The 23,417-nt window shown below is 38.4% G+C and overlaps 1 protein-coding gene across 14 annotated transcripts in view; it reads right to left on the bottom strand.

Annotated features, from left to right (window-relative positions):
• Positions 1 to 23,417, bottom strand: part of DLG2 (discs large MAGUK scaffold protein 2) — a 2,071,189-nt gene that overhangs the window by 8,763 nt on the left and 2,039,009 nt on the right. For 8 of the 14 annotated variants that reach the window (XM_059930672.1, XM_059930673.1, XM_059930674.1 and 5 more), the window contains 4 exons: positions 17,876 to 17,975; positions 5,998 to 6,048; positions 4,824 to 4,925; positions 422 to 594 (listed from right to left, as the gene is read on the bottom strand). In XM_059930672.1, the coding sequence (XP_059786655.1) occupies positions 422 to 594; positions 4,824 to 4,925; positions 5,998 to 6,048; positions 17,876 to 17,975 (426 nt within the window). Of the gene's footprint in view, positions 1 to 421; positions 595 to 4,823; positions 4,926 to 5,997; positions 6,049 to 16,996; positions 17,043 to 17,875; positions 17,976 to 23,417 lie in introns of all 14 variants that reach the window. The other 6 variants (XM_059930680.1, XM_059930675.1, XM_059930677.1 and 3 more) reach the window with 1 other exon arrangement.

Genomic DNA, 23,417 nt, shown 5'->3' with positions numbered 1-23,417 from the left:
CTACCCCTCCACCATGAGGATCTCGAGTTTTCAGGGAGATAAAAAGTTAACTCCTGCTAACAAAAAGAACTGAGGACCCTGATCTAAACAACGAAGAGTGACAAAGTTTTTAAAGTAAATTCAATGTTGTGGCCAAAGATAAGTGAGTCAAGGACAAAGTGAATCTCCATAAACTTCAAGCTGTTAATTGCCTTTAGGTTTATAAGCTCCCTTTCCTCCTCTCCCCGCCAGGTCAGTCTTTATTGAGATTAGAATAAAGATTAATGATCTTGCTCTAAAGGGATTCTCTGCTTAGAGGTCTTAAAAGGAATATTTAATCAAAATTTACAACTGAAATCAGGAAAGAGTAATGACCAAAAAAATGCAGTTTGCCACTTGGGAACCTTCTTCAGGGGAGACGTAAGATGATTGGGGAACATACCCTTTCTGCTACAAATCTCACAGATTGCACACTGGTTCCATACAAGTTGTCATTGTACTGGCCGGCTTCTATAAACTTGTGCTCTTGGATGTCTTTCTCCATTTGTTCTCTGGAAATGACAAAGTGATAGTCTCTGCCATCCACCTCGTAGTCACGCTTTGGCCTTGTAGTATCTTTATAAAACAAAAAAGATGAAAATAAGGTAACTTTATACTCATAAACTTCCTTTATACATATTTTTTTACACCCTCAACATAGATATATAAGAATATGTAATATGAAGGACCATGACGTAGTAGCAGGTACCAGGCTTAGCCTCCCACTGTAAAGACTATAAAACTAGATAAAATATATGGAAATATATTTTCAGGCATCAGACAACAGGCAGTGCTGGGCTGTTAATACTTAAGAGCAACATGAAGGGACTCTGCATTTACTCCATTTTCATTTCCAAATGGAGAGTGTCTAAGGTCATGTAGTGCTAGGAGACTCTGAAGTTCAGCCAGACTGTGCATTTGGATGAGACGCCAGAAGGGCCGCGTTTTATGAGGTTACTCTCGACTTACTCTCGACCCACCTTCACAAACTCTAAAACCAAGTCAAAACTGGAAGAAGCCGATTTGTCAGTAAATTATTACCCGCCAGAACAAAAACTTAATATTCTGTAAAGGAAGATAACAAAATCCAGATGATCAATAACGCAGCATCACCATGTCTAGCACATGATAAAAGATTACGGGACAAGCAAAGAAGTAAAAAAATGTCTCACATTAAAAAATGGACATGCAGTATAAATATATTCGGGGAGTTTAAAAGATGTAAAATGAGATGGTCACAGTTAAGGAGGGACTAAGAGACATCAACTCTAACCATAGTTAGAAATGGTTAAACTTTTTGGTAAGAAGAGAAGGGAAAATAATTTAACATTATAAATAAAAAAAAAATCTTAAGATAAATATGGCATGATATCACTTGTATGTGGATTCTAAGAAATACAACAAACTAGTGACTGTAACAAAAAAGAAGCAGACTCACAGATATAGAGAACAAACTAGTGGTTATGGGGGGGTGAGGGGGTGGGAGGTACAAACTACTGGGTGTAAGATAGGCTCAAGGATGTATTGTACAACACCGGGAAGATAGCCAATAATTTTGTAATAACTGTAAATGGAAAGTAACCTTTAAAAATTGTATTAAAAAAAAGAATACAGGAGGGAGTAAGATACATTCTACACCTGCACTGCTCAGTGTGGTCACCAGCAGCCCCATTCAAGAGCACTTAAAATGGGGCTGGTCCATACGTGTAAAATACACACTGGATTTCCGAGACTTACTACCAAAAACTATGAAATACCTCAATAATTTTTATACTGATTACAATTGAAATGGTATTGTTCTGGATATATTGGGTTAAATATAATTTATCCTTAACATTAAAAAAATGTTAGGGGCTTCCCTGGTGGCGCAGTGGTTGAGAGTCTGCCTGCCAATGCAGGGGACACAGGTTCGAGCCCTGGTCTGGGAAGATCCCACATGCCGCGGAGCGACTAGGCCCGTGAGCCACAACTACTGAGCCTGTGCGTCTGGAGCCTGTGCTCCGCAACAAGAGAGGCCACGAGAATGAGAGGCCCGCGCACCGCGATGAAGAGTGGACCCCGCTTGCCGCAACTGGAGAAGGCCCTCGCACAGAAACGAAGACGCAACACAGCCATAGATAAATAAATAAATAAATAAAATTTAAAAAAAAAAAAAAAGTTAAAATATTTTTGATCTTTGACCCAGATATTCTTCCTAGAAATCTATCTTTAAAAACTATCAAAACTTTGGATGAAGTTTTATCCTTAAAGATATTCATTATATTAATTTATAAATTATAAATAATTATAACACATAATTATAATTGTATTTGAGTTATAATTCATAATATTGAAAAGTAGAGAAAACCCAAAATACCCATAAGTGAGAAAGCATTAATTATGACATAATAATCATTTAAAATAGTTATAAAATTTTAAACGATATTAAGCAAAATAAATATCTATCTATCTATCTATCTAATATGTGCCCAATCATGGGAGAAAACGCATGAAAAGAAAGAATAGGTAGAAATCTATGAAAATATTAGCAGTGATGTTACCTCTGGGTACCTTGTGGGATTCTGTATATTTTTTATTTTGTTTAACTTTTTATCATTTTCCATGTTTTGTACAATGAACATGTATTGATTTTCATAAAATAGTGCTATGAATTAAAAAAAGAGAAAGAGAAGACTATGCAAGGTGGAGGGGACGTAAAAATGGTGCTAAAGGATTTTTCTTTTTCTTTCAAAAGTGGAGGAGCAAGCTGGGAGCTGTGACGAATGGCCTAGGGTTTGACTTGATCATTTCTATCTGGAGTCTCTCTCAGGGTATGTTCTGTGGCAAGGTCTCTTCCCAGAATCCTTGCTGGGAACAGTTTCATGAGATAGCACAGTCATCCTAGTTCCCTCCTGCCCATGTACTGCACACATGCAATTCTTGCTATTCTTCTGTATTCCGGGAGACATCTGCAGTCTTGAAATGTAAGAGACACTTCAGAGCATAAAGCTTAAAAACTGTAGAGTGAGAAATATCTGTTGAGATCAGATTTAAGAGCTCGATGATCTAATAAATTAAAATTCCCTGGTGGGTTTGTCTATGTACACAGAAGGCCTCTATGTATTTTTATGTGACACAGTGGGAGTAGAGATGGAAGTGGTGAGTGGGTGGGTGGGGAATGGGAGGAGGGAGAGCAGCTAGACTCTTTTTTTTTTTTTTTGTATTATTAGACTTTATCGGTAAAGCTAAGAATCGAGCAGCTAGACTCTTACAGGCATGTAGCCCTGAGTGTATCAGAGGGACCCGGAGACCTGACGATTGTCCATAATGACAAGAAAGCAGATTGAAGTTTGCAGTGGTCAGGAGGGTGGGTTAAAATTTTATGATCCTTCTTGTCTGCATCTTCCCAACTCCTGAGGCTGTGAAACACGTGGGAAAGGCTATTTTGTTTTGGATTGACACACGGCCCAAAGTCATCCTGAGGTGATTTTAATAGATGGCTTTGTTTCTGATCTCTTTTATTGTAACTGAGGGTGATCATCAGTTAGATCCATTAAACCTGTAACCTGCCTTCACTGACTGAGCTCGCTTTGTTGTTACAAAAAAAACTTGCATGTCCTCCAAGCGTCACACAACCCAAACGATGTGTTTGCCTGAGCTGTTTTTCAGGAACTCAGAGTCAGCTGTGTCCAGTTCGAGCTTGAGCTGGTTAAGACCACCGACCCTCCAACTGGGCAAGTGCCAATGTCCACTTGGTGACCTTCTGACATCAGGGGGTCCCAAACTCCACCCTCAGAACATGCTAATGCTGCCATTTTCTGAACATGCTTGCCACGAGGAAGCCTGTAGCTTACTTGCACCTGCACAGAATGACATTTTCCTCACCTTTTTCTTCTTTCCAATCACCCTTCCCCATGCTCCCCACACCTCAGACCGCCCTGCTCCTTCGTCCCACAAATATCCCGTTTCTCGCCTTTGGGGAGGCGAGTCTGAGAGTCTGAGATTCGTTCTCCAGTCTCCTCACTTGGCTGCCTCGTGAATTAACCCTTTCTTTGTTGCAAACCTCGGCATCTCAGCGTTTGGCTTGCTGTGCGTTGGGCAAGCGAACCTGGTTCGGTAACGTTATTCTATGGGAAAAGATGCTTCAGTGGCATTTCCATCAATCAATAAGAACATACCGATGCCTATCAATAATCCTATGCTATTTTATTTATTAAAAGAAAATATTTATTTTTTATTTATTTATTTATTTTTGGCTGCATCGGGTCTTAGTTGCAGCACGCAGGATCTTTCGTTGCAGTGCGTGGGCTCTTTGTTGTAGTGCGTGCGCTTCTCTCTAGTTGTGGCGTGCAGGTTTTTCTCTTCTCTAGTTGTGGTGCACAGGCTCCAGGGTGCGTGGGCTCTGTAGTTTGTGGCACGCGGGCTCTAGCTGAGGCACGCAGGCTTAGTTGCCCCGCGGCACGTGGGATCTTAGTTCCCTGACCAGGGATGGAACCCGCATCCCCTGCATTGTAAGGCGGATTCTTTACCACTGGACCACCAGGGAGGTCACTTTTTTAAAAAAAAACAAACAACCTATGCTATTTTAAATGCTATGGGAGATACAAAGAAAGCATTCATCCTGCCCTCTAGGGGACCACATCATTTACTCACTAAATAGAGAACGACACATGGCAGCATAGATGAAACGTGTTCGGCGGGGAAAATTAAATGAGATGCCTGGAAAATAGGTAACTGATGGTATCTGAATCACTGGAGAGACTACTGGAGGAACAGAATTACATTTTATCATCTCAAAAGGAGACAAGCTTTGTTTAGATACTTACGAGGCACACAGGAGCCAAATTTGTCAGGGAATTCAGATATCAAGTCGTCATTGATCCGATCCTTCATGGGGCCCAGGATAATCACTGGCCGGGTATAGTTTACTGCAGAGATGGAAAGGAAGATGCAGATGAGGAGAAAGACTTGGGAACCACTGTGATCTTAAGGCAAAACTGCCAAACACCAAGAACTGGTAAGGGTATGACTTCGGTGGATAAATTGCCCATACAGCCCTGCATAGGGAAATTGATGTTTAACACCCAGTGTGCTGGCTGAGTCTACTTTCTGGAATTTATCTACTTTCTGGAATGTTTAACACCCAGTGTGCTGGCTGAGTCTACTTTCTGGAATTTATCTACTTTCTGGAATGTTTAATACCCAGTGTGCTGGCTGAGTCTACTTTCTGGAATTTATCTACTTTCTGGAATGTTTAATACCCAGTGTGCTGGCTGAGTCTACTTTCTGCAGGGAAAAACAACTGCAGTGTCTGTCAATGAAAAGAAACATTTGGAGAGGTTTTGCTTACTCTACAGTTATGCCTACACAATGTCAAAACAACTACTGAATTTAGTCAATTGAGTGGGAGAAAAAAGATTCCAAAGTAGCTATTTGACCATTGTTTAGGCAATGACTTTGAAAAGTAATCATCAGCAGTAATGACACCTTATGTTTTTATAATTTCTTTTCCTTAGCTCAAAATACTCTCCATACTCTGCTTGGATTTTCCCAATTCCTTTGTAATCATGGGGTTACAAGGAACTCTAAAGTTCATTTGGTACAATTCCTCCTCTGATGCCATTAGCCTCTGTATAAATTCCTCCCAGGCTTCGGAGCAGCCTAGAAGGTAGCTTATATCTTACGACAGGTCTGCTAAAAAGCCCTTCTTAATACTGAGTGGATGTCAATCTGCATGGAGATTTTATGCATTGATCCTGCAGGTGGGGCTCTTTATGATTTGGATGTGCTCTTTCCCATCTGGAAGGCAGTTCCATTCTCTTGGGAGCTGTCATTGCCCACATTCAGCAGGGAAGCTGTTTGCTTGGTCACAGGGCCAAAGAGAGAGCACGGTCTGGCCTGCGAACTGCTGACTATTAAGGAGTTTATTTTCCTTAGTCCTTCACTCTTTCCCTCCTGCAATGGTGTCAATCAGGAACCAAAGCATGCTGGGAAACTTACTTTCCTGTCTTGTGACAGGCTCATAAGAAAGAATGAAGTCTTCTTGCCCTCCTGAGAAGAGAAAAAAGGAAAATTACGGTGGACTAACAACCAATCACAAACCACAGCTACAAGTCCTGCTCTGCAACCCAGGAAACAGACCCACTTCAGGGTTAATTTCCCTGCTCTCTCCCTCCTTGAACCATTCCCCAAATCCCTTCACCCTCATAAAGCTGTTTAGCACTATTACAGTGTCAGGTGATCGAAGGTATAAGTCTAAGGAACAACTGGAGGCTGGCCGTCTAAGAGACCGCCTTCCGTCTGACACTGAGAGATGCAGCACTATGGCCTCATATCCAGCATTCCTACTTAAAAGGAACCCATTGAGTTCAAGGAGAGGGTCCTTCCAATAGTTTACTGCTACATTACCAGAATTTCTGGACCTTTTATTTCATCTTCCGTTTTATTTCCCAAAGAAGAACGTTCAAAAGCAAATGTCTGCTTGTTTCATTTATGAGACAAAACTTCATCAGCACACACTACAGGGCTCGGAGGATTTTACTCTGTTAATTCATCAAGAAAACGCTGGGTCAATTAAGAAGATAAAAAAATTGAGGAGGACCCTATATCACTGGTTCTAATTGCTGCTAAATCTAGCCTTGAAACTTTGAAAAGAGAAGTAAGGAAGACAATGTAGCATAAGGGTTGGCCCCCTCCAGTGTCATTTGCTATAAGCCTTCTGATTCACGATGACCCTCAGGTCAACACATAACCATGAAAAGTAAACTGGTTTTAGGCAATTATTATTATTTTTTTTAAATTTATTTATTATTTATTTATTATTTTTATTTTTGGCTGTGTTGGGTCTTTGTTTCTGTGCGAGGGCTTTCTCTAGTTGCGGCAAGCGGGAGCCACTCTTCATCGCGGTGCACGGGCCTCTCACTATCGCGGCCTCTCTTGGTGCGGAGCACAGGCTCCAGACGCGCAGGCTCAGTAGTTGTGGCACATGGGCTTAGTTGCTCCACGGCATGTGGGATCTTCCCAGACCAGGGCTCGAACCCGTGTCCCCTGCATTGGCAGGCAGATTCTCAACCACTGCGTCACCAGGGAAGCCCCACAATTATTTTTTTTTAAATCATCTATTTTGCCCAGTTGATGAACTAGGCACGAGATTAGTCTGATTCGGCTGCAAAACCAGAAGGCTCTATTCTTTTTATTTGCATAGGCCCAGGACCAACTATCTTTTGGTGGGGAAATTGTTTAGGGCTGTTGAAAAGGGCTTTTTGTATGCTTTTCTATAGAGGAGTGTAATATGAGGTACTGTTTCCTGAAACCAAAGGGCAATGAGTCTCATTGCTTTATCTCCTCATAGCCCCTGAAACACATTCAGTCTGTCAAAGCCATGTGCTGCTCCTTCAGAAGTCACAGCCTCGGGTGAGTTAATTTCATAAAAGGAGTTAGTATTACAGGCAGTTTTGATAATGACAACTGATTTTGGGAAATTAAGCGATATATGGGTAAAGCTGTGAATTACAGCTGTCTTCCCTGGGGTGGGGTGGGGGGGGGGAGTGAGGGTGTCTTACTTTTTCAAGTGTGAGAAATGGCCCCAGGCCTACGTCACATCTTACCTCACCCTCAAGCAGGGCCCACTCTCAGAACGGCACTGCTAGGCTACTTCCTAAAGTCACAGAGAATAGGCATTGGTGCTTCCTCTAAGTGGAACCTACTCATGGCTTCTCCAAAAGTGTTCAGGGGACCTTCCCACATCAGGGCAGGGTTTGGTATGTGAGGAATCAGATTCATGATTTTTTTTTTTTTTATTCAGGAAAAAGTGATTCCCTTTAAAAAAAAATGAAACGACTAAAATTTACAGAGGCTGGGCCAAAAAATAATAAAGGTGATTGATTGCTAAGCTCTAGTTATCTAAAGGCTGAGATATGCAGAGGTCATAGGAATTCAGAGGATAAGTGTAAAAATGGTTGGGGAAAAAAGCATAGCTTTAGAGATAGAAGCATGGTAGACTAACACTGCAATGTTAGACTAACGTCCAGAGAAATCTCCATGGAATGATTAATATGTGGTAGGAGAATCCTGATCATGGGATAGATAACAGAGGTTTTAAATATCAGGTGATACTTATGCCTCTGCACCAGACTGGGAACCCCATACCACAGTCACCACTGTGTCCCCAGGACTTAACATAAAGAAAGAGGACAATGAATTTGCATTCTGATTTTAGTGGTAGGAGACAGGATGAGAAATGAAGCCAAAGACAGGTTCTACTTTGTGTTTCCGTCTATACGCTTTCATTTTGGGAAGTGTGGTTTTCTCTAAATAAATATAACACCTCGTGTTCCCATGGGAATCTCTTTACAGTGGCCTTGCAAATCATTCTGATGGTACATTCTAAAGGCAAACCTTAAATAAAATATTTGGTGTCAGTAACTACAATGTGTGATTCAGAAAATCAGGACAAAGCAACATAGCTTTGATTGACTTTGTTAGCACAGAGTTCTGTAGTTCTTCATTTATCCACTGCTTTTTGGTTCACTTCTAACCTACAAAAAGCGCTGGTTCTTGTTCAGAGCAGTGAGACTGGCAGACAGCAGGGATAGCATCCCTTATGTCAAGGCCCATCCCAATCCTGAAGACCCTGTGACAATCAGGGACTATGTAAGGAAGCCTGCAGGGACGCTATGACAGCCGGTATTACATAATAGCTGTGAACGCAGCACCTGAAACCAATTTTCACTTTCATGTTCAAGAGTGAAAAGCCCTAGGGGTAATGGGAGGGAGATTACGAGGGGGAGAAATAAAAAAAGCCACAGCAATGAAGGAAAGATGATTCATGTCTGCATAGCACTTTACAGGCTATAAAAGGCTTTCACAGCCATTGCCTCCTATTTTTCACAGCCATTTCTTTTGAGGTAGGTGCTCTGATGATCTCCACCTTACAGATGAAGAAGCTGAGGCTCAGAGATGGGGCCTGTTTCCTCAGTTAGTAAGTAGTAGAGTCAACATTCAAAACTACACCTTTTTTGACTACTTGTTGAGTATATGGCACTGTCTCAAAAAGGCCAGAGATGTAGAATTCTCTGTGGAGGCTGGGATATAGGGGCAGAACTTACAAATGAACAAACGGTGGGTGGCAGAAAAAGGAGCTGAACCTGGGTCAGAGTCACTGACAGGGCATAAGGTGCTCCATCTGCAAACACCAACTCTTTTTTTTTTAAATGCTGCTGTGTCATCTCCATAAAACAGTCATCCTTAGTAGTTTTTCTATCTTTTGCACAGGAGGTGTCGGCACTCAGAAATAACAGTCGACACAAGGGTACGAACGATTACTTGGTCTTGTTTTGGCAACTGCATGGCTGGAAAGGGGAGAGCGGCACAGTAGTGGGGGTGGACGCCTGCGGCTGGCAGAGACTTAGCAGACACCGTTGTAACCGCCTCCACGAAACACCATCTTTAAACTGGAAGCAAGTCACAGTAAGAGGGATTCGGAGTAAGACCCTAATATGCCCTCATGATAAGGAAAAACAAGTTGTTCTTTTTTTAGAACATTTTCAAAACTAGAAAAGAGAGAGGAGGGAAGTGAAGACCAGTGGCAGGACATTAAATGTTCTAAATTTAGTGTTTAGTGCCTGCACTGGATAAATTATGAAGAATTAACTGGGTTCCTAGAGCCATAGAATGTTAGCGCTAAGAAAGGGTTTGGAGTTCATGTGGTTTACAGATGGAAAGTCTGTAGCACGTGGTGATGTCACTCCCCCTTCCGAACGCTCGACATGCATCACCAATCGATCGTTGCCCGAATTACTGCTGAGCCTCACTTGGCCTCAATACTTTTCAATACAATTCTTCCGGCAGCTATTACCAGTTGGTCAAAGGGCAATCTTGATTAAAATCTGTTTCTTATATCTCTGTTCTAATCCAAGCTAGTCATTTTACATAGGAGAGAACTGAGGTTCAAAAACGTTCAGAGATTTCTTCAAGGTCACATGGTGAATTAGTGATTCAGTGTCTTCAAAGGATCTTCAGAAGATCTGTTACTATACATAGTGCCCTTAAAATCAGGCTTAGTACCTAGTTAATGCTATATAAATATTGCTGCTTGTATTAACTTGATAGGTAGTATGAAATGGTTGAAATGTACTAGATAAAACATGAAGAGGCTTGGATTACAAACTATAGGGAAGAGTGAAAATGTGTAAGTTTCAGAATTAAACTATCTTGATTGGACTTGCAGTGCCATCATATTAGTGAGGTATATAGCTCTTTGGAACTTCAGCTTCCTCATCTGTAAAACAGGGTATTAATATAAGGTATATCTCATAATTTTGTTGCAGAAATCAAATGAGATAATAATAGATGTAATAAAATTGCTTTGTAAGGGCTAAGGAACTAGAGGAAATATAAGGGCCAAACTTGAGAAGAGTGGAGAACGGAGAAGAATATGGGCACCATTTTGACTGATTCCAGAGGGAAAGTCTGGGGTCTCCTCATTTCAGTATCTCAATTTCACTCAGATCATTTCTTCAAGATCCTTGTTTTGAAAATCCTACTTAACTGATGAGCACCAATGGGTTAGGAGGAAAATCATCAGCTCCCCCATACCCATAATGACATAAAGAGCTTCACTGGGCTTTAAGGAAGGCAGGTCTTCAGCTTGTAGAGATTTGCAAGGTTTGAGATGGCATCTTGCATAATTAGACAATGTGCATTGTAACTAACTGCATTTTAGCTAGTGCTCAATACACTTGGACTTCGGAAAAAAATAATTATTCTATAATTCTTGAGATGGTGCAGCAAAGGTCTGAGCTACTTATTAGAAATTGAGGTTAGTGTAAATTCATGTGTATGTGTGTGTATCTCAGAAAATATATGAGGCTTTCAAGTAAAGTTGGCACAATCTGTAACTCCAGAATGCAGTGTGAATGGTGCCCTCTGGAGCTGTGAAACACACAGGCCTGGGCTCTTCTTTCTAACCACTGACTATTTTTTTAGCCATTTTATCCCTGAGTGGACATGGAATGGTTCTAAGAGTAAAAAATAACACCTGAACATTAGTGAAAAGAGGTCTTTTTTGTATTTGTCTATACTGCTATCCACAAAACGTAGAAGTTAGTCATAATTACAGCAAAAGCCAGGAATTCAGTAGAAAAATCCAGCCTGGTTTGATTTCAAAATGGCACTTTCATGAAACCGTGTCTGTCCCAAGCCTCTGTCTTTTGTCATGCCACTGCCCTTCCTGGAAAGTTTCTTCTTCAATTTACTGAGCTGGCAAGTGCCTCATCTTTCCAAAGCTCAGCTCAAAGGCCCTTCCTCTTTGAAATCATCTCAGAAGCCCCACTATTCTTGGGCCAGACTTTTATTCTAGAAATGGCCACACTTTGTGCTTTTTTAATGTATTGATCTCTCTCTCTCTCTCCCTATACGTGTGCTGAGTTCCAGAGTTCATTGAGATTCATATTGGGTCTTAAGGTGCCTATGAGAGAGCATGACATAGAGCGGATGATGAATGAACTAAAGAATATTCCTCTGTAATTCCTCATATTTCTATCCTGGAGAAAGAAATATCCTTTTTTCCCCTCTAAGCTATGACAAAGGCTCTTCTTACTTTTGTTCATTTGTAAAGAAAACAATTTGAATGGCTAACCTTCTGTACCCTCAGATGAGACCCAAGCCAATATAGATTATTCGACTCCACATTTTCTCTAGTAATATCCTAGAGTCCAGTTCCAACTCTTCTCTCTTCTCATAGATAATTCAAGCTGTTTGCAAGTGTCTCCTTTATTCACTCAATAAACATTTATGTGTACTTAGTATTTGAGGGTGAAAAGAATTATTGATTTCATCTTGGAGCACTGCAATCAAAAACCTGTCAAACAGCTGAAAGCCTTGGTGCAATTTTTATAACTTAATGATTCTGGGAAGAACATTCCCATCTCTGAAGGAGAAGAGAGGGGCTTCTGAAATACTCTAAAAAAAGCTTTCTGAAGGAAAAGGTAGTTCCTATATACTTTCCATAAAAGGGATTGAAAGAACAAGATTTGATGTTTTCCCTTTCTCTACCTGTATCTACAGGATGGAAGCACAACACTTAAAAATTGAAAACTGATGCCAAAGAGATTAGGGCCAAGGGTCTCCATGAAACCCAACAAATAAGTTATATTTTCCTTATACTAAATTGAGGGTACTTCAGGCGCAGGGAAGATAATCTTTGGTCACTTCTTAACCAGCCAAGTTTCTTTGTTTTAAAACCAAATGAAGAGATGGGGGAGGCAAATATTTTCCCAACTTGGGATAATCATAAAAGTATAAAAGTAGGAAGAATGTACAAATGTTAAAGTCACGTTAAGAACAAGAATGCTTTAATTCCTTTCATCAGCAGGACTTGTCATCATGTTGAGGAAGGAAATGAGGGGGTTCTAATATTATTTGGTTGATCAAAGGCATCTCATTACAACTTTTCTTCATTTCGTTCTGTGGTGAGTTTCATCTTCCTCCTCCATCTGTCATCTTTCCTCTTTTGTGCTTTTTTTTCTATTTTTCTACCAATCTGATTATCCAAAGCCTTTCTCAAGATCCAGATTGAATTTGTCACACTTCAAGAACACTATTTGACATTCCACCTCAAAAAAAGGCATGGTTTTGTACATTACCATGCTGTAACGGAAAAAAACAAAAATAAAAGCTATTCTATTCTTCTATTCTTGTTTTCAGTTAATACAAGCAAAAAGACAAAAAACAAAACAAAACAGAAAAAAATACCCCAAAACAAAAACCTCCAACCAATTTCTATCTTGGTAGCTGAGGGTCATATGTATTGGGCCTGCAATTTTCTAATATCCTCAGCAATTGCTTTTTGAGTAACCCATTTCACTAAGGCGTATAAATAAATATTACAGAAATTGCAAGGATCCCAGTAATAACATGTACCTATTTTAGTCACCAAAAACCTGTACGTGGTAAGAAACCACAAGAACAGATAAAAAGGATGTGCTTGGCATTTGGTGAATATTTTTATATCACTAAGCAAATGGCTTGAGGTGACCAAACAAACACCAGAAATAATTTTTAAATAGTTACCTACCTTTTCAGTTAAGCTTTCTGATCCAAGATTTGTTCACTTTTAAACAAAATGTGAGTTCCTTCAACATTAGAGGATGAAACTTTTTCATCTCTTCCCAACCATCAAAATTTAAAGTTAGATATAACATAGTATCTACCTCAAAATATTAATCAAGGAGAGAAGAGATATATAAAGTTCATGCTCCATTTAAAAGGAACACTGTAATTTATCAGGATTTCTCTTGTGAAGGGGAGCCAGGAACAGAAAGGAAAAGGCAAAAGGAGAAGGAAAATAAAACCATGACAACTTTTCAACCTTTCTGCAGGGAGTTTAAATTATTTTGAGGGACAGAATGTCAGAATCCACCAAGTCGAACTTTACCCCCACCTTCTCTAGGAGAATTGCATCATCAGGCCACAGCCAACTGAGGCTGGAGTCATTTATTAGCAAGATTGCTGCCTCTCGCACAAATCACATGAGTCCACCCACGGCCCTAGTGTCTTTGGTATCTTTCCACATCAGATGATGATTTCATTTCAAGCCATTTGCTTTGGATGAGGATGATAAAGGGCAGCAATTGAAAAACAACGACAGCAAAAATCGGAAATGCACACCACAGGCAAAGGGGCAATTGCAAAGAAAAGAATCACAAACCAAAGCAATAACTTACGGTAGCTACTTTCGCTATCGCTGGCATTAGAAGAAACATGTTCTGCAAGAACAGCACAGCAAATTAAAGAGATACCAAGCGCTGGAGAGCAGCCAGAACTTAAAGGAATACCATGCAAGGCTACTAGAAATGTGAGCGAAAGGCAAGTAAGAGGCCGCAGAGGAGACGCATTAAGAAAACTCAGATAAGATGAAGATGAAAACTTTATCTCTGTTTTCCAGGAAGCTACTACTTGATTGCTGTATCTTCTTTTTTAGCAAACAGTAAAGTATGTTTAATTATAAAAAATGCATAATGTCCATCTAAGCACTTTTCTTTTTATAAATACTTTGACCCATTCATGTTGCTCTGATTTTCCAGATTCTTGTTACAAAGGTCAATGTCTCTCAACTGGATGTTCCTGACTATAAATTCAAGAGATTCTGGTATGCAGGGACTGTTTTCTTGCAGGCTTTTTGTTGCTGTATTTTGCCTTTACGTATTTTGCAGGAATATTGCATTTCAAATTGCCAGTTGATCCCTGGAATCCCTTGAATTTTATTTCTATTTAAATACTTCCTAAACTAATTCACAAGATGAAAGAGATTGTTGAAGAACTTTCCTGCTTCAGTGAGTGTGTAGGAAATCTTGGAGGAAGAAATGAGTCACTGAAAAATGTTTTATGAGTCAGTTCAATATTTCCTTGTTTTTATTTTAAGATTCTTGCTTGAATAGCTATTAGGTTCTGGAGGAATGGAACAGGCAGAAGATAAACGGTCTGATACTAAGCACAGGTTCTGGCACGAAGTATGTTTTTAATTCATGCTGAATGACTGCACAAGTATACAGTGATATTTCGAACTTTTTTTTTCATAAAAACACAGTTTAACTAGCATAACAGGGACATATTGGTTATGTGCCAGAATTAGGGCTTTATTTCCATAATCACTTCCTTTCATCTGTACTATTTATTAAGCTATAGAAGATAAATTCATCAACTTACTAACTTCTTTGTATATCAAGCTAATTGAATGAAGAATATGCGACTATTTGATTTCTGAAGCTCATTAGCAATAAATTCAGCTTTTTAAAAAGTGACAATTGTTGTACATCTTTAGAAAAAAGGAAAAGAATATAGAACATTATTCTCTAACAGTTAAAAAAAGTGCTTTAAAATGTATTTGCTATTATAGATTCTTGTATGGATTAGTTTTCATTTTTTAGCTTTATTAAGATATAACTGACAGATAAAATTGTAATATATTTTAAAGTGTACTGTGTGATGATGTGATACATGTGAACATTGTGAAAGGACTCCCACAGTAGTGTTAGTTAACACATCCTAGATGGATTAATTTCAGAGCATGAAACTAATGAAAATCAAAGCATGGGTTAAATTCACCCGAATCATTTCTCTTTGTGTGGGTGTTTGACCAGAACTGCATTATTAATTTAGGTACATACGTTACAAGTGCAAAGAGGCACTAGGGAAAGAAGTGTGGATGAATTAGTGCATATTTGTTTTTTGTTACTGAAAAGAAAGTCTAAGTACACACCCAACAATGGCATATTTTCACGTGTGTGATTATCACAAGTACCTTGACTTGAAGATGACAGGTTTATTTTTGTTTTGTTTTTGATTTTTACTTTTAAAATAATTTAGAATGAAGCTACACTATAGAAATTTAGAAGCATGCAGTGTTTTATTTAATGACCAATCTCTCTTAACATCAAGATACTGTTTAACAGACTTTTTCTATTTTGTAGGTAAAAAGAAATTAAAAATATGTTCCAGCTAAAGTCCAAATTATGGCTACCAGTAGCGTTAACTGGCACATAACTACCTAGTGAAATCTGTTCAATTTTTAAAGAGTAAACAAACCTTTGGATTTAAAAGGGCATCATTCTAGATATAAAAAGGCATAACTTATATTTTTGACTCTCCAATAGCAGCTACTTTTTAGTGATGTTCATATTAACAATATATTAAAATGCTCCCCACCCCCACTGAAAATTTAAGAAATTCTCTCGGGTGGTACTTGATGCTATCCAGATACTGTTGAAATCAACATTTGAATTTCAGCCACCAATTCAAGAAAAATTTCATGACATATTCCATACAGAGATTCAAAGATAAAGTTTTCATCTTTAAGGAGATCAGTAGTTACTCTTGATCAGATTTTGTTTTCTAAATATACATATCTAAAAAAAAAAAGAGTCCAAATTAACAGTTTGAAGGATGAAGGGTATCATTACGCAGGGTTATATAACCAGCTCTTGAAAACAAAGTCCAGCTCAATGTTATTTTGTTTTATAGAAATGAAATGAACAGCTTCTAAAAATATTGCCCACAGCTGTTAAATTAAAACAAAAGAAAACAAACAAAAATGAACATGTGATACAGCTGCAAAAGACACAAAACTGTTCTTAGTTCATTGATGCCTACACAATGGAGTTAGTATTAAAGAAAGAAAAATCATAGTATAGTATATTAATACACAGAATTATTATTTTTTGTTAGTGCAATGAGACACAGAATAAAGGCATTAATAACTAGAAAATTTTAAAGTTTAATGTATTTTTCTTTCCACTCTAAACCATAAAATGAAGATCTGGTTATGCAATGCAGCTAATAAATCACTGATAGAAAAACATATTAATACATATCTAAAACTTTATCATACAAACATTTCAAGCAGGATCACTGCAAGTCAGAAAAAAAAAATCAGTCAAAGTTAATAGCAAAGAATTATTCATGGAAGATCAAATAGCTTAATATTTACTTTTTGAGAATGCATGTTCCTTTTGACTATAAAACAGCTCCTTTACTAATAGCAAAGTACAACCCAATTATGGAATTTGGCAAGGTCATTAAGTATGTCTGGGGGAAAAGCCAGAAGAAAGAATATAAAATACATTTCTGCTTTCCTGGTCTAGAGCATTTAACTCGCCCTTTCTTTCAACATGGCTTCTTGCTCCCTGGGAGGTATCAGGAGGCAGAGCAAGGGATGCCACGGCGGCATCAGGACCATGCTGGTCACATCACACGGTCAGAAAGGGAAGGTGTGAACTGCAACGGAAGTTACAGTGCCTGAGACACTTTGCTTTTAAATGCTGACATGCAGAACAAAACAGCTGAAAATTGCTTTGTAGGAGCATTCACAGCTAGGTAACAAATAAAACTCGTATCTTGTGCATGCTAGGAGTGAAAGGCCCTCGAGAAAAGGAACAAAAGCGAAACTCAAAAGGAAAGAAAAAGAAAAGAAAAGTTACAGTGACCATTCCTGGGAACTTACTCAGAGTCTTTGTTCCATAACCGTCGTCACCTAATCCGGGGATGTCCTGCATGGAAGTCCCCAGAGAGAGCAATGAGAGAGGGAGAACAGCCACGGAAGAGGAAGGAAGAAGTCAGTGGAGTTGAAATGGATACTACCATGACAGACCGTGTTGCCTGAGCAATCTGGATCCCATGCTCTCTTCTTCTGAAACAACTTTCACCCCAAACTCCCTGGACTGAGACTCAAGGATTTGTAAAGCAACTCGAAGGGTTTAAGCCGAAGATTATTATGAAAAAGAGAAAGAGTCAGCAGATGTCATTTTTGCCCACTGTCAGTATTGCCACAGCAACATACCACTGAGAGCGATGATCCCCTCCGAGTTTCATGGCCAATTCTCAGTCTGAGCATCCACCCAATACAAGCTCACTGCTCAGTAAGGAAGTGTTTACTATTTGCTGGGAGGGAAAGAGTGAACAAATGCTAGTAATCAATAAAGGGAATTTAATCACTCCCAGTTAGCTAGCATTCCAAAACAATACATGTGGCAATGGAATCTAATATTTCTGTCCAGAAAAGAATTTGTCTCGAGCCCTTGGAGAGTTGCGTGATAGAAAACGCGAACCAGACCCAGTCCTGGTCACAGATAAATGCTGTTTGGAAGCAAAGTCCCTGCTTCCTCAGGTCCCTCTCCAATGCGTTCTGCAAAGAAGAGCTCCATCCAGGGAAGGATCCAGACTGCAGCCAAACACTGGTCACAGTAGTAAGCCCTGACCTGCCTGCCTGCCGTGTTTGTTTGCCTAGGCGTGTGGCGTGGGGGAGCCTACATCATGCGTGTTGCCCGTGAAGGATTTTTTTCTCTTGTGTTGCAGGTGACATTCTCTTCGAGAATCTACTTACGTTCAGGATCACTGGTTTCCTGCTCACTCTGCTCCTTGTTCTTGTAGAATGGGAATTTTCGTGAAAAGATGAAGCTCTTTTTACGCTTGTCATTGAATGACTGTGAAGGAGAAAAGGCATGGGGCAAAAACAGGGGACGTCTAATTGTTGTCACACTCATGCTGACAAAACAACTAGTTTGTAAAAGCAGAGAGAGCTGTAGTGACGCAAGTGGATAGTCTAAAGGGGTGCGGGAGGGTCCCTAAAGGCAGATTTTAGTTTCCAGGAGTGTAAATTCTGAAAAATGACACCTTGGGAAAACTGTCTCCTAATTAAAAGGCAGGTAAATGACGATGGGGGAAATGAATATTAAATTGGAAGTAGAAGACCCTCTGTCTGGCTCTGTAACTTGCTAGTTCATCACCTTAGACAGGGAACTGAATCTCTTTGAACCTCAGTATCTACTTCATCTGCATATTGAGGATCACGACAGCAGCTCTTAGGTTGTGAGACTCATGTAAGGCAGTATAAACATAAAGTGCTATACAAATGTCATCTTTATAATCATCATTATCATCAGGTAGAAAAGACTTTACTAGAGACGCTAGACACATCAGTGTCTACGTGTCTTTTTAAATAACTGGAATTTGAGTTACTTCAGCTTGAATTTAATCAAAACCTCAGAGATGTGTGTGGATTTATGATATATGATGATTTCATTCCCACACAGCTATATGATAATTACAGTATTATATTTTCATTCAAAAGAGATTTTAAAGATCATTGAGCTCCAAGCCCTCACTTGTAGACAGGGGGCCAGAGGCACAGAGAGGCTGAGTCCCCTGCCAGTATCACAGAGCTAGCTGGTGACAGTCAAGACACCATCAACCAAAATCTACTAAAATTGCTGCTAAAGAGGTATTAACTTGATATTCACTCAAGCAAGGGAGATATAATGGCCACTTATCTATATTCTGATATGACAAGAAAAAATGGAAGAAGCGCTGTCCTTAAAAATGTAAACCACTCCATTACCTTAAATGAGGTGGAATTTAAAATAATACAGATAGATGTAACAGAATACATGTATCAGAACTTATTCATTCAAGTGAATATCAGATGCTTGCCTAAAAGACTTCTTAAGAAAATTTCATTTATTCCCACTGTTGCTGTTATGTAAATGCTATCTGGGGTTCTTCTTTGGGAAACGCGTTCTTAATCATTTATAGGCTATAAGCCATGCAAGTCTTGGTAATTTCATATTGACGTATCATTTTAAAAACATGTTTTGCCAGCTTATTTGACTGACTTGGCTCTGAGGGTCTCTCTCCAAGAAACAAGATTTGTTACCACACAGGTACTAGTGTGCCAAAGACTGAAGGTAACTTGACAAGGGGTATTCTAAAACGGTTTTAGCAATGACAGCTGATAGGAATAAATGCAGAGCTAGCAAGGTGACTACTTGGAAAAAACAGCACTTGTTTGGATATTTTGGCCCATTGGCGGGAATCAGTTATGTGCTCTTATGAATTTGATGCTTGACAAAATGGTATAAATAACTTATTTTCTTTGTATGCTCATGCACTCCTATATCTAATATCCATTTTGGTAGTCATGTTCATTTAGGAAATATTAAAGTATTAAAATGTTGGCGCTGTCATTTAGTAATTCATTACTTTTTTAGTTAGGAAATTTCACCAAAGTCAGTTGAGCTTAATTTTATGTACCATTAAGAAGGCTTTAAGAAAACTAAATCAAATATTTAATAAATCCTGAAATTAGGGGACACATTTTGTATTTCATATTCAAGAACTAGAAACACATTCTCAGGGAAAAAAAGAAGTATCACTTCAGAATTTATTACTCTGCTGACAGCACTTGTGTTCAATATAGTTTTATCATAATTTGTAATTGAGGGATTGGTGTCCGAAGACAAGGCTGGGAACTACCCCCCAAATTTTCCCAGTTAAAAAATGGTAAGTCCTTAAAGGAACATTAAATATTCTTGCATCACTCCAGTTTCATGCCACTTTTACATTTCAAGCATATTTAACTTCAGTAACTGAAAATAAAAGAAAAAAAATATCATGTAAGAATTAATGACACGTGATATTGCAAGATATGTTAGACATTTAACTTCAACATTACGGATGGCTTGTCATGCAAAAAAAAAAAACTTACATATTTTCATGCAAATACAAAACAATGCCAGGAGGAATAAAGCCTGGGGTTAAAATGTAGACATGAATGCACAATGTGGAGGCCTTTTGAGGGCCATATGGGGCCGCATGCAAACCACATTGTTTAAATTGTCTCTTGGGGTCAAAGGAAAATGAAAATGTGTTGTTTGTGATTCATTCTTTTATCTTTTCAAAGCAAGGACTATAATGTGTTAACATTTCCCGAGTATGAAAATGTTGTGTATCATGAGTCATCTGATTGGGACATCATAATATTTAGCACCACACTTTTTAAAAGAACAGAAAATGCATAATAATTCCTCAAAAATAAAATTATCTAACATATCACTCTATTACCGAAAGCCACTTTGTACTGGAGTTAAAGAAAAGGTAATGGAATCATTCATTGGTGGTCACATTGCCTTACATTTATGGACACAAAACCAAATCACAACTTCCCTTCACACGCACAGATTTAAAAGTCACACATTTAAGGTCTTAGTTAAACACTTCAACTAGAAGAGGTTATATGTGGTTTATGGTGCTCTAATCTATTCTTTATTTTGTTAAACATGTATAATACCATTATATCAGCTTTTGTTTTCATTGCTGTTAGTTTTTTCTTTTAATTTAGAAAAGAAAAAATCTGTTACACAAGTGTTAGGTGAGAATAATAAATCAGCACTTTTACTATTCATGGAACACATCGTTCTAAAGCAACTGAAGGCTAACCTACAGCTCTATTAATCATACTTGATCAGTGCTATTTTCCTCTACATTACAGTATCTTAAATTCCAATCCATTGTCTTCATGGCAGAAAACTTCTTTGAGCAGAGATTTTGAAAATACCAATCACACGTGGCAAGTGGAAAGTTGGCATATCTAAGAATTCCATTGTGGAATTTGACCTGGATTATTGAGTTCTTATGAACAAAAATGGTAAAAAGACAACAAGTAACATTTGCTGAGACTTATTATGTGCCAGGCTTGGTTCTAAAGGCTCTGCATATGCGAATCTCCACAGTAACTTCATGAGGTTGGTACCATCATTATTCTCATATTACAGATGAGGAAACTAAAGTTTACAAATCTTCTGTTACTTGCCCAGAGTCACACAGTTGGTGAGCAGTGAAGTTAGAATCTGAATTTGCAAATACTCCTGGTTGCAAATATTGCTGGTCTTAGAGCAAGAAAAGTTTCCATAACTCAAGCCTGTTTCAAGTTTATATTTAAAATCATTAGCATCTGACTTTCTTAAGTAATACTGTAATCTGTCTTCTTTCCCACAGCTTCACTGCTTGGCAATTATTTATTTAAGCCATCAGATGCTATTGGCTTCAACAATATTTTTGTGGGATATCCTGCTACAATTTTTTGAGACCCTTTCATGTTTTGAGGGTTCTATTCTATTGTACTTGTTTTTAAATAATGTACAAAAATAAAGTAAAAAAATTTCAGTGGGACAGGTTATGAACGGCTTTTAAAAGGTAAGTGCCCATGAGGGGCAAATCTACAGACAAAGTAGATTAGTGGTTGGTTGGGGCTGAGTGAGGGTAGGGGGTACAGAGAATGGGAAGTGACAGCTAATGGGTACAGTGTTAGCTTTAGGAAAGATGAAAATGTTCTAAAATTAGATTGTGGTGATGGCTGCATAACCCTATGAATATACTAAACAACACTGAATTGGACACTTTAAGTCTGTGAATCGTATACTATGTGAATTATATCTCAATAAGGTCTTAAAAAACAAAAAGAACCCTCTCCCTAACCTCCACACTATGGGATGAAAGCAAACAATCACAGCATGTTTTAAATTTTACTTGGTGTAAATATTTTTTATCTTTGATTGAGAGGAAACTGCCCTCTCCAACCCTTGCAGTCAATCAGATACACATGCCTTATTTATCTGATTCTGTTGTGTCTCTGTTAAGTGAATACCTTTCATGTTGTGACAGACATTAGAACACTCATTATAGGAGTCAGCATATTATTACTGTCACTCAGAAGTCTCCAAGTTGTTAGGTCAAATGGCACGAAACTGTGCAGCCTGACCCCAGAATGTAATGGCATTGGTGAACTGGTTTAAGGTAAAATACACACTTCATGAAGAAAAGAAACAAAACAAAAAACTCAAATTGCTCCTTCTCCCACTCAAATCCCATGTTTTTAAAGACACATGAGTGAATCTTGATGTGTTTTTATCCTTTTCGTTCAGAAAACTTTAAAACGAGGGGCATTTTAAAGTTTTTCTTCTTCGTGTTCTAATTTTTCAAGCTTCAAATGTTTCATAGTTCTAAAAAGTCACATTCATGATATGAATGTTCTCTAGGCAGAATTTGATTTAAATGTATACTGAGCTCATATACACCTTTTTCTGTGCCCTCTTTTATCTCTCATGTTTTTTCCCTCTTCATTCTTGTCTCTCCTCCTCTAAAATAATTGTGTTCCCTTTGGAAGGTTGTTACTATAAGTTTGGGCCACCACTTTGTATTATACACATCATGTTTTCATACAGAAAAAAAGAGAAGTTTAAAACAAGAGAGGTCCAAAAACAGGTAACAATGAAGCAAAGAGGTTGTTAAAGGAAAGACAGGAGTTGGCCTGAGATATGTCTGTTCTAGAAACGTGTCTGAATGGATGTGTGTCTATAACAGTGTGTCTGTAAATGTGTCTGTAACAGTGTCTCAGGGTTCTGTTTGCAGGGCTAATGAATTAATGCATCTAGACATTGAGCATCAATGGCTGGTAACATCACACACACAAAAAGACAATCAAATGAATGTGCTTCCTGATGGGAAAACAAAATATTACCACAAAGTAGTTCTGTAAACCTCTACTCTCAAAAGAAAAGGAAAGAAAACCCTCCTTTACCAATGAGTCTGAATCTAACCAAACCTCTAGATCCAACTACCAGTTTACAGAAATAAAGAGGACAGAGAAACCTGCTAAATTATACTACAAAGAAAATCTGGAGCAAACTCTATAAGACAAATGACCTGGTTTCTTAAATATAAAAATGGAAACAAAACAAACAAAAAAATGGGGGAAAACATATAAATCAGAAGAGAACTAAGAGGGATCAACCAACTGCAATAGATTTCACTTCTGGTTCAAGCAAAGAAATTGTATAATAAAGAAACAAAAAAGCATTTATGATATTTATGAGTCAATTTAAGACCTGAAATAGATGGAATATTAATCCAATAATTATTAATTTTTACGTGTGATAAATGGCATTGTGGTCATGCCATATTTAAGTAGTTACAGTTGAAATAAGTTAATGCATTGAATTTGCTTCAAAAAAAATATGGGAGAAACATAGTACTCTGACTACTTACCCTCAGAATATATTCTAAAGATAGAATTGTAAAGAAATTTTGAA

This window comes from Balaenoptera ricei, chromosome 8 (genome assembly GCF_028023285.1).
Source record: "Balaenoptera ricei isolate mBalRic1 chromosome 8, mBalRic1.hap2, whole genome shotgun sequence".
Classification (NCBI taxonomy): Eukaryota; Metazoa; Chordata; class Mammalia; order Artiodactyla; family Balaenopteridae; genus Balaenoptera; species Balaenoptera ricei.
Note: the sequence above shows the minus strand (reverse complement) of the source record. Positions and strands in the feature narration are given on the sequence as shown.